The following is a 13,037-nucleotide window of genomic DNA, read 5'->3' as shown; positions in this document are numbered from 1 at the left end:
ACAACTGGCAGAAGATTAAGCCATTTTTAATACTATCCACTGCTTTAGTATGCTTGGCAACTTTTTTACTTACAGTGTTAGGGGATACGTTATCCTCGTCATTGACAACTTGATTATGATAGCTCCACCTCCTGAAAGTGCTTTTTGTAATGCTCAACGTATTCATAAACATTTTGTGACACACCTTATATTTATCCCCGTCCTTGGTAAACAGATATACATCACGTCCTTGTGTCTTTTTCGTGCAATCTGCGCTTTCACGACGACGCTGTCTTATAGCACGTACTGCTACAAAGCCCAGGAAATAAGCTCTCTTCTCCGACCAAGTTTTCAATTTCCAAAAACTGTTGAATGAACTGAACAAGTGAATCAGAATCTAATGGTAAAGAAACATTTGTATTATCATTTTCTGGGATCCACTCTTCAGTTAATTCACACAGACTTTTGTCTCCAGAGATAACATCGTTCCGTGTGGAGCCAATGTTATTCGACAGGTTTGGAATAAATTCTCCAGTCACAGGACATAACATCATGTTGTCATACATTTGATTGACTGGTTCAAGATCTTCAACATCCATTTGATTGACTGGTTCAAGATCTCCAACATCCATAACCTCTGATACAGAACTACGTATCGTACTTAAACGTACAATCTCCCTCGTGCGGTTTCGGTACATTCTGGAACAAAATCAAAATTAAATACATAATTCAACATCTTTCCTGCTACAGTACTAGTACAGTAATAAAAATATGAACTCACATAAAAATTTTTGAACTTGTCAGCAAACAACAGTGATTTCTCTACACGTTTCTCTTATTATAGTCAAAGATATATTTATCTGTAAAAGAAGATACACAGATTGAAATATACATTACATAGTACGCACAAATATGACAACAATATAGTAAAATATAGTTAAAAGACAGACAAATACTTACAGATGCCAGTCAGATGATAATGACATGTAATGCTTAGAATAATCATGTATTTCTCTTATTTTTGAGTTAAATTTTAGTATTAAACTTTCCCTGAAACATAAAAACAAAATAACTTTAATATTTTTCCACATTGTGTCAAAATTCGAAGTTTATCACAACACTGGACTCAAATTATTGACGCTTCAAAGGGCAGCCATTTTTCATAAATCCTCGGATGACATTTTGTTACTGTTTTTAGGAAAATACGTGAAATTTATAAAATAAAACATAATAACTTACCGCTACTTTATAAACCAAATGGCCACGAACCGTCTAACAATAATATTATGTCGGATTTATTTATTTATTCACTTCAAAAACAGCTAGAGCGTGTACAAGGTAGAAAATATGCGGGAACAACTTGACAACTGTCAGTGTAATCATAGATGTAGAATATGAACAATGTGACCATAGATGCGGAAAAAAGCGCACATTTAATATGAACCATGTAAAATAAGTTCACATGGTTCTTATTGAGATGCAAAATTTTGACTGCCTGCACATGATTCGTTTTCTATCTCCATAAATATTGGTTATTAGGACATGGTTCATATTGTAGAAGGTTGAGAAAAAAAAACTAAAAAAAACTGTATATTTAGTTCATTTTCGTCAAAAACGTTACATTGTTCATATTATGTATGCACCGACGATATACCGGACTTCAACTCCAGGGTCACCGACGTTTTTTGCCAGTAGAGACAACAGGGGATCAACCTGATCTACTAATAGGTAGGATTTTTTAATAACAAAATTTCTTTTTATTACAGTGCGTAGGTATATATTATATTTAAGATTTTTATTTTATTCCGTTTGGCTCAGAGACGGACTAGGCCCTTCCTAGTTTATCAAAAAACAAATACAGTCAAACTTGGTTATAACGATCACGGCTATAATGAGCAAATCATATTTTAATTCAGGCTAATCTTCATATAATTGTTGACTGTTATAACGATGTCGATTCCCTGATATACCGAGCAAATAATTTTGTCAACACAATTTCTGAATACATGAATGGGTCGCTGGGTCTGAAAAGTAGTTGGAAATAATTCAAGAATTTTTCTCAATGTAGTAACAAACAAAGGGGCGGGAATTTCCTATCCCGTTAGGGACGGATTCATATTTTTTATGGCACTACCTGTGTAAGATTGTCGGCTATGGGAACCATTTGCTATTCATCGGGCACAATGTAAAATTGTCATATAATCTGCGAAATGTGAGCTTCGCAAATTTGTTCCCTTTTTACATCTTCTTTTGTATTACAACTCAATGTCAATATTGTTTCAAAAACCAATAAATATGCTTATGAAGGTACCTAGTAACGAGTACCTACATCCCTCCTGCATGGGGTAAATTTATGCCAGTGATGCACAACTTTTTCAGCAGAGGAGCCGCTTTGCATATTTTTCAAAACTTACAAATGGATTATTTTTGTTTTCGTTGAGGGGCAGGTTGACAGCGAAATCTAAGATTAAAGGTTTCTGTTCAATTTTGTTCAGTTTGTTGGAAATGCAGCATAAATTAACCAAACAAAAATTTTCCATCAATAACATAGCTTTAGAAAGAGTCACGGTAATGAGAGATCTTGGAATTATTTTGGACGAAAAACTAAGTTTCACCAATCATATCCATCAAATTGTGAACAAAGGTATGAAAACACTAGGCTTCGTATTAAGAACAACTAAAAACTTTAATTCTTTACAAGCCATTAAACTATTATACGTATCTCTAGTAAGAAGTCTAATTGAATATAACTCAGTAGTTTGGTCTCCATCTTACAAAATTCACATTAACAACATTGAGCGAATACAAAAAAAATTTCTACGTTTTATAAATTTTAAATTAAATATCCCTGTCGAAGACTTAAAATACAATTTCTTATTAAATACTCTAAAAATACATACATTAGAAAATAGACGTAAAATAAACAATTTAACGTTCTTATTCAAAATACTTAACTCCAAATTCGACTGTTGTGAACTCCTGCAACTTATAAACATACATACACCCACAGTAACAACACGACAAAATACAATATTCTACAGCAGCACACATAAGCGTAACTACATTGCCCACTCTCCGATACAACGACTTCACACCATGGGAAATCATTACTTGGGTGATGTTGACATATTCAATACCAACTTGGCAAGTTTTGTGGATCATTTAAAACATTTATTTCAACAATACTCCTAAACACATCATGTAAACCTACAAATAGCTGTAATTTTCTGTTTTTGTTTCTTGTGTTTGTATGACTTGTTGCATAGCTTTTATCAAATGTAATTTTATTCTTATGTTTTATGTTTCAAAGTATCTGTCAAATTAAAATTATACTACCAACCATGTAAAAGCCCTCTGGGCGTTAATTAAATAAACAAAAATTAAATAAAACTCTATAAAAAAATGTTCTCAGCCAGGGGGTTTCAAGAATTACCTGAAACATTTAGATTTTTCTCTATGGTCAAGTGAGCCGTATGAAATTGACATGTGGGCCGCGGGTTGTGCATCAGCGGGTTGTGCATCAGCGGTTTGTGACAAATAAAATGTTTCAGCCGAAAACCAAAACAATCCCGCATTTATGACAAGTGCGATTTTACAAGTGGTAGGTAGTAGGTACAGCACGCACAAACTAGTGATAAAAAGATACACAATTTAGTGATATTTATCTTGGAAGCCTTGAACCAAGTGATGATAGTTATAATGCGTTTATTGTTTTGAAGAGGAAATTGAGAATCACAAAAGAAAAAAATCATTGATAATAAAATGTTTGTAATATAAGGGTATTTTTCAAATTTATTTTGTTAATAGGTAATACCTACTTGTATTTTGAAAATCTACTGCATTTTGCGAATATATTGATAGTAGAGGCATTTCGGTAGGTACATATGACTTTTAAAAAACCGATTTGGAGATAACGATTAACGGCTATAAGGAGCAAATTTAGTTGGTCCCCTCGTGCTCGTTATAACCAAGTTTGACTGTACCCTCTTCTATTATACCGACTCTTGGCATCATTCCGTGTGTTCCTGAGACATCCCTAATTTCTTTCATCTAAGTAAGTACCCAAAATTTCACACTATTTGGTTAGATAGATCCAGAGAAAACGGCGGTAAATGTTCGAACCCAAGTCTTGCATTTGTGCCCATAAAAATGATGATATTTCCACAAATGTTTTTGAAGATTTTATCAATGATTAATTCATTGAATCATTGTCATATATTCTCCTGATTCTCTGTCCATCTACTTTACGAGTCCAAACTTAAAAACATACTTTCTTCTCTTCATCTTATTCACTACTAATAATTATTCAGACATACATACAAAATGACACTGTTCATCGATTCGGTAGCTTTTATCAAATATTTGACAGAGTTTGAAACACCCAAGTTTTTGAAAAAAGCTGACACTAAAAATGAAAAAGAAAATTGCAAGCAATAAACAAGACATTTCATGACCAAACAGAACATAATAATAGCCCCACATAGTATCATAGTAACCTTGAACTTACAAAGGTAAAGTGCTTTAGATGCATAATATACTTAATAATGAATGCTAATTTAATAAATGTTACATAAAACCAAGCAGTCTGTTGAACCCTTATCATTGAACTTGTAAATTATTGTTTAATATTACAGATGTGGTAACACCAATAAATTTAACTAAACATCACGCCGTATCTGCCACAGGGACAGGCCGCCAAACAATTCGGTCTTGGCACACACCCCTTGCTCTATTCACATGCATACATACTCTTCTGTTATTCTGACTATGGCCCGTCTCAAATATTCGGTTCTGTCTTTGATACTTTGTAAGACGGTAGACTTTGTTAACAATCTGGTTGATTTGACAAATATCGATCTGTCGCATCATGAAAATGTAAAAAAGCAGTAATACCCATTTGCAGCACTATCGGAGGAATATTTTAAATCGATTTACCAAGGAAAATACGGAACGCATAATCAAATTGGCCAGATTTCAATGCAATTAAAAACCGATCGGGTCAGTGACATAACAAATGTCATCAGAAGATACGTGAAATTAGCAACGAAATGCGAAAATGACCGTGTTTTGAGGTTTGGAACAAAGTTTTGCCAGTCTAATAAAATCTTCCATGAATATTACTATAAGTAATGATTTTAACCTGCTCTATACCGTCAACGCTGCAGCAGCTTATTAGGGAATTTTTATAAGTAAGACTGTTTATGAGAATAAGGAACTTCAGTCCATTATTTTTATTAATAATGACACTAAAAACTGTGCGACTAATCTCTATTTGATATTGAGAAAAATGCCCGTACATTATTAACTAATCAATTTGTAAGTCCGTGACTCTAATATAGTAAATATAGTAAATTGGAAATATCATGTATATGGCAAATTATTTTTAGGACATTACGTTTTAATGTAGTTGTGCACAACATTAAAGCAAATAAAATAAGAGTTTGAAACGCCCGTCCGCAGTGTCCAAAGGTATTGGATGCGAAGCAATTGCAAAAAAAGCAATGTTCCACACACGACAAGTGTGTAAAATGAAAAACCGACACGTTTATGTCACCATCTCTTTAAAACATATGATATTCATTGTGCTGTTTCCCTTACGGCCATGACCTAAGCGTCCCTAAGCTTTCTTTGGTACCTAATTTTTACTTCGACGAAAGAATTGAAGAACTGGTTTATTCTATGGCCAGGGACAAAAGATGCCAACTTGGGGACATTCTTTAAATTGACCCAGCGAATCGTGTGGATTTGTGAATGAAAGCTTCTATTAGAGACAAGAGATGTCACTGCTGGTCACACGCCGCTGCGGCTCGCAGCTCTGCTGTTTCGTGGTACATTTCAAATAAATTAAGAATAAGACCAGTTGTTTTGATGCACATGATATATTATTATTGTTGTCTTATAATTTTGGGGGGTCAAACACCAATTGACCTAAGGGAAGAACCGCTACTGCTAAATAGCAGCATATTTATTTTTACAGTTAGTTTTAAGAGTTAAAATCATTTTCAAAGTTTTAATTTTATCAATGCCCGCTAAAAAGTCGGTATCGCTACAAGCGGCCTTGTGACATCACAAGAAGCTTACTTTTTATACCAACAGGGTCTGCAATAATAGTTGTTCTATTTCAATATGTTAGATTCACAAATATCTGATAACAAAACATAAAATATCAAAATATAAAACCGTGATCACTCGCGGCTAGAAACAGTCGATGCAGTGATGCCAACCAAGTAGGGAGTTTTGAAGGGATAGAGTTTTATTCATTTAACGATTATTTATTAATTAATAAGTAACTATTTATAAACTAACTAACTAACTGTAGGTGTGGCAATAAGGTGTCCTACCCATTGTGTGGGCAATACCATATTGTACCGTCAGTTCTAGAATAAACTCCTTTGCAAGCTGATGTGCCTTTCAATTATACCTCCGTACATTACACTAACCATCACGCCGTTAACCGCAGGGGTAGGCAGAGAGGACAGACCGCCAAACAACTCGGTCTTGGCACACACTTCTTGCCTCATTCACATTCATACATACTCTTCTATTATTCTGACTCTTGACATGGCCAGACTAGAGTATCTGATTCACTTGATCGTGCCATGTCTTCCTCGGGCGTCCCCGACTTCTGCTACCATTCGCATTTGCATCATATATCCTCCTTTCACTCCTATCTTCGCTCATTCGCTCTACATGCCCAATCCATCTTAATTCAGCGTAATTAATATAATAAAACCCATACATTCAAAATCGGCGTTAATATATATTTACATATATATTTTTCACTCGAGTTCCTTATTATGAAATACTTAATACTAATCAAATTCCGTGCAATAAAAAAGAGAATATTGATTCAAATGTAAAAGTGTTTCAATGGATTGCACAATAAAACATTATTACGTTACGTATAGAATAACATAACCTAACCAAGAAATGTTTTAAAGCGCATCTTTAGAGTTAACTTAAAATTTGTCCAGCTTTTTCAGACATTTGTACGATAATTCTATTAACAAACCATGACATTGGAGCAATTCACAACTCGGTACGTTTTCTGGCAGACAATAGTTTCAAGGGGTTATTGACCCTAACGATGTGAAATCGTACACAAAGCATTACTACCGTATTTGTTTCGTATGCATCGTTTCATTATTTACCGTTATTATGAAATAGATTAAAGAGAATTTTACATCTTTGGCAATAATAATAGAAGCATTAATTTTCCCGCCTTTTAAAATAGACTACCGATGATCACTCCGTTTCTCCGCAGGGGTAGTCAGAGAGGATCAACCGCAGCATAACTCTGTCATGGGCGTCATGGCAAACGCTCCTTGCTTCATTAACATACATACATTATACTTTACATACTCTTCTGTTATTCTGACTTGATCGCACCCTGTTTTCTATGGGTGACCCTGACTTGTACCATTCACTTTTGCGTCATATAATCTCTTTACACTCCTTTTTTCACTGTCCGCTCTACCATCTAAGCATCTATTTCTCTTAGTGATTTCGCTACAACTATCTTAGTAATTACGCTAAATCAGCCTTGCATTTATTCTTTGTTGCAAGAAAAGTTGTTATAAATAAACCAATTCATATTTTAGTATGTTTTTTGTTAGGTTTATTATAAGGTTTAGTATGTATCTGACATAGTTTCAACTATTTAATCTTTACTACTAATCGGTTCATACTGCTTTGTTTGTTTTTTGATTTGAGAGAAAAATTTACATGTCATTTTGAATATATTAATATCACATTGGGTGATATAACCTGATAGGTGTTTTTGCACAGTAAAAAGTAGGTTAACCGTCTGCAAATAAAACTGTCCAATTACTCGTAGAAATGCAAAATGTGGTTCTACATTCACTTACTGATAAGGTCGAGATAACATCATAATAAATATCAGGCTAATTTTGAAAGCATGAAATCAATCGATTGAAAGGTGTTTTTAGGGTTTTGGGAATGATCTATACGTGTGTTTGAAATTGAAACAAGGGCATAAATACCTTTTATGTCATTATTTGGCGACACAGGCTGTGATTTGGTGCCAGAAACACCGGACGTGTAATAACCCATGTTGGAGAGTTTTCTGTAGTCGTGGTTCACTCTTCGACGTTTCCCACTGTCGCCGGAATCCTTCTTGCTGTCTGTGTGGCTTTTTTCTCGTCTCGGGAGAGGCGAATCGTCCCGTTTACTCTCTGACGATGGAGGTGCCTCGGACGCCATTGTTTGCATCAGATCGTGACACATATTTTCCCGCTTCTTGCCGCACTCCTTGGGGAAAATGTGACGCAGGGAGGCGGCATTATAATTATTTGCACAATTCGCGGGTCTGGAATCGTCTTTTAGCGGCGAAGCACCGAAAACATTATTATTTTTCTTTTCTATCGGAGTCAACTCCTGTGACGCCATGTTGTTGAAATTTACTTTGAAATGTTGCCAGAGCGCTGAAAGTGTTGCCATTGCCGTAAGTACCGAGTTGGCAATTTTTTGAGTAGGTACGGAATCTACGGAAGTTATGTTTTGGTTACTATTTACGGTAGGAAAAGTAAAGTACAATTCTCAAAACTACATATAGGTATAGTACCCATGTATTCTGTGGTTAACTAACCTAAAAATACATTTTTCGAAGAACAGTTCTTCTAAACGTGAAGACTAACGTCAAATCACCATTCTCGATTAGTCTTTATTACGAATCGGCTTACAATATGAATACCATAAAATATTCTTTAGATAAATAAAGCTTTTCCTATCGTTTCGTTTGAGTAGAATTAAAATAAAAATTTTAATTACTTTATAAAAAATATTAAAGGGTAAACCACAAAAAATGTTTTTTTTCATTAGAAATGTGTGAATGCATAAAAGAAACAACTTTAAAAAATACATTATTAAGTCTCCTATTATTTGTGACAGTTTACCTTGATTATCATTTTTTCTTTCTTACAAAATAAATAAAAACCATTATTGCGCTAAAATCTGGCAATTCCGTTTGCCAAGCGATGTTTATGCCTATTAGTTATTATATTACCTATTTTGGTAGTGATATAAGGCACACTAAGAATGTACACATTTTTGGCTTCTGTATTGACTAATCATTTACTTTCATTTTTTTTATTGTTGCCATTTGTATATTGAAATTTACAAATGTCTAATTTATTATTAATTAAATACATTCATTATTACATTTGTATTTTTATTGCATTTTCTTTTAATTAATATGAATCCTACAATCCAACTTGAATCTAACAGACTTTATAGTTTCCGGCAACATATTATAATATGATATATTATATTCCTTTGTACAGTAAATTATTTTGTGTATTCGCTTTGTCCAATTTCGTCGCACGTTCTTCTATTAAGAGAAAGCTACAAGCCAAAAAAGTGTATATTCTTGGTAGTCCTAAATCCTGTATCTAAATTTCGCCAATAAACAATTAGATAATGTTAATTGTGTTAATCTCAAGTGACCTATCAGGTAAGTATTGAACTGTATATTTTCTCCATAAATAGTTAAGTAATAACATAGACCACTGTACAAATGTATTATAAGTTTGTACAGCGCCCTTGAGGTGTTTTTGCACAAAAACGGCGCTATACAAGTCATCCAAGTATTATTATTATTATTATTATTCCTTATATTGTAGGTAATATGCATTAAAATCGCTTGACAAACGGAGTCTAGAAACGTTCGATTTCAAGCACAAAAGTGGTTTTTATTTATTTTGTATTTAATTTTATAGCAAAGCAAAAAAGTCAATCAAGTGAAACTGTCACAGATAATCTTAGCTATAATCCTGTATTTTTTATAAGTTGTTTCCTTTACGCGTTCATACATTTGTATTGAAAAAAAAAATTATTAGTTCACATTAAATTTTTTATTGAGTATTTTATTTTTTTATTTCAAAATAGTGCATTATTTAGCTTTAAGCTTCGTCGTGAATGTAATTGTTGTACATAATTTTCTTTGAAAATACATCAATATGCTACCTTGTGCCCTTGAGGTGATTTTCTTAGGAAAACGGCGCTATACAAATAATCCTATTTTATTATTATTATGTGACTATAAATACCTTAGCTTTAGAATGATATAATTAGATCTCCATTTTTTACATTCCTGTAAGCTTCCATACAAAATTAATATTGCAATATGGCGGACATCAACCCTTTTTTGTAAGAAAGTCTCTCAAGAATTTTTGTCAGATAAAGATAAATTATTTTTGTTGTTTGTTTTGGGGTGTTATGCCGTGTTGCGCTAACTCCTTCTTTAGCCGACGTTTCATCACGACGTTTTTACACATCTTCGGATCTACCGGATCTGCCCTGATGATGGACACTGCAACGCTGTCCGAAACGTCGGCTAAAGAAGGAGTTAGCGCAACACGGCATAACACCCCAAAAACAAACAACAAAAATGCTTTTGGCCGTGAGAATCTAAAAACTTAAAAAGGATAAATTATATTATTAAACTCAGGTTCTTATTTCTGCCATCACCCACATTGAGATTCGAAACAAATCTAGTGCACCTATATTTTTAACTTATTTTTTTACATTACCATCTGTTGCGTTTCTTAAAAACAGTTATTGCAAATATAGTTTTTAAACATGCATTATTATATGGGTAGGATAGATAAGGTTTGACCCATGTCCCATTTCTGAGATCAAAGAATGTTTCAATAAGTGGAAATATAAGTTATACTTAATCATATCAAGTATTTTTTACTAACACAAAGTTTTTGTTTGTCTCATATTTATACTGGAATCCATTATATTCTAAAAATAGCCAAAATTAATAATTCATTATGAACGTAACAATCGGTCAGCGAGATAAAAGTGAAGTTACAGTTTTCTTACAAATTCTCCAAACAAAACGAATGTGTTTTCGAAATATCGATTAGAGTAAAAAATTAAGTAAAAATGTGGTTAGCGTTTTTGACAACATTTTTCACGTTTGATATTAAAATTTTATTATTTAGAAAAAGTAATGTTGATTTTAAATGCCCATACGGGAAAGATAATTTTATCTAGTTTCTAAAACAGTATTTGTTTCAACGGAAAATTAAATAATAACATGTATATAGCGCATTTGAAATACACAGAAAATATTGAAAATTGAACAAATGGGATTCAGAAGGTTTAAAAGTGTCTGCAAGTAAAACTTGCAGCCGATTTCTCTTTTTACTCGTAGTACCCAACGTCTTTTTTTGTCAAAATCTATGGAAAAAGTATTATTCCATTATTAGTAAGGGGATTAGTGTTTTACTTAATTTAAAAAATAACTATCAAAGTGGCGATTAGCCGAATTGGCGAATTGGGACGTAAAACAAACTATTAGGTAGAGGGGTGCGCCTGTTCTCACATTGCTGGAGGATTGGGGGCGGAGCTACGAAGTTTGCCGAGTGAACACGAAGGCTCAAAGCGGCTCGGAACTACGAAGTTTGCCGAGTGTACACGAAGGCTGGCAACAATCAACTTGATTTTGAATAATTTGTTTGAAGTCTTGAAGTTTGACTGTGGTTTGACGTTCGAAAATCTCTCAAGTATGAGGGAGATTTTGAGTTGAAAGAAACGAAACATGGAGGTCGTTATTAGTAGTTATGGACCTTTATGGACTTAAGCCATTAAAAACTAGAAGAGACTCCGCAGATATAATATATCTCCATAAAATTATCAATGGCTTTATTGATTGTTCTCCCCTCCTGTCTGAAATTAATTTTAGAGTTCCGAGCGTTAGAACTAGAGAAAAATCACTTTTTCATCTCCATAAATGTTCTACTAATATAAGACAAAATGCGTTTATATTCAGAGCCTGTAGTATATTTAATAAGAATTTTAATGATATGGACATATTCTCAAGTAATTTAGGAACCTTTAAAAGATATGTAATAACTAACATTAAATAATTTTAAATATTCTACTTGAAGTTATCATGTTATTGCTTTGAATCCTTTCCAGTTACTTACCTTCCAATTTATACTCATGTGTTCAATTTAGTTGTAGGTATACATTTATTATATTGTTATTATTGCTATTGTGTAGTGTTATTGATTGCTGCTGTGTTGAAATTTTACAATACATTTTGTTTTGAATTTTAGTTGGTTATTAGTATATCAGTTAAATTTAAATTTTTGAAATTTAGCTGGTTATTAGTATATTATTTGTGTTCCTAGATCTGTTATTATTTTTTATTTATTATTTACAATTTTGTATTTTTTGTAAATTTCTCAGGCCACGGGTACAGAACCCTTAGTTTCTTGTTTTAATATTTTTTATTATTATTATAATTTTAAGTGAAAATCTGTTATTGGATTTTATCTTTATTATTTAGTTTATTCTTATATATGTAAATAATCTGTTGATTTTCCCAAATAAATAAAATAAAATAAAATTAGTAAACATTTACAAGACATAATCAACCCTACGGACATTTTTTTTTTAACCTAACCTAACCTAACCTAACCTAACCTAACCTAACCTAACCTAACCTAACCTAACCTAACCTAACCTTCTACTTCCTGGTTACGAAACCATTACTAGGATAGGTTATTGTACTTTTTATTACTAACCTCCAACTTACCTAGCTCTGGTAGTTTGTATTGATATTTGAAGCTTATGTTTGTATTATTTAAGCTTTCTGCCAGAAGCCTGACCTCACAATTGTTATTTAATCTTATATATTCTAGGTTTTCCGAATAAAATCACAAAGTAGAAGAAATTTGTGTTTGATCCGTGACCCATCCTGATATTCCTTTACGATAGGCCTACTTCACTAGTAACTCTTAAGATCATTTAAACTTGAATGCACTACTTGTATTTTTATGACAAAGTGCCTTCTTCGATGTAATTGTTATGCAGTCTTATGGAGAAATAACAACCAACCAAGAAAGCCGAGTTCTCATTGTCACAGGTTTAAATTTGCCGGGCAGATATGAAGTGAAGTTCGGATTTCGTAGCTCCGCCCCCAATCCTCCAGCAATGTGAGAACAGGCGCACCCTAGGTAGAGTCACAACGATAACGGACGTTATCACCCTCTTTGAGATATAAAACATTCTTTTATTGAATT

The 13,037-nt window shown here is 33.2% G+C and overlaps 1 protein-coding gene across 1 annotated transcript in view; it reads right to left on the bottom strand.

The window, feature by feature from the left end:
* LOC149409814 (uncharacterized) overlaps window positions 1–8,395 on the bottom strand; it is a 50,500-nt gene extending 42,105 nt beyond the window's left edge. The window contains exon 1 of the mRNA XM_089649119.1: window positions 7,983–8,395. Within this exon, the coding sequence (XP_089505245.1) occupies window positions 7,983–8,388 (406 nt within the window). The 5' untranslated portion in view covers window positions 8,389–8,395. The remainder of the gene's footprint in view (window positions 1–7,982) is intronic.
* Window positions 8,396–13,037: the final 4,642 nt, after the last annotated feature.

The sequence above is a fragment of the Hesperophylax consimilis genome, chromosome 29 (assembly GCF_061612785.1).
Source record: "Hesperophylax consimilis isolate HC1 chromosome 29, BYU_Hcon_1.0, whole genome shotgun sequence".
In the NCBI taxonomy this organism is placed as follows: Eukaryota; Metazoa; Arthropoda; class Insecta; order Trichoptera; family Limnephilidae; genus Hesperophylax; species Hesperophylax consimilis.
This window is presented reverse-complemented; position numbering and strand designations above follow the sequence as displayed.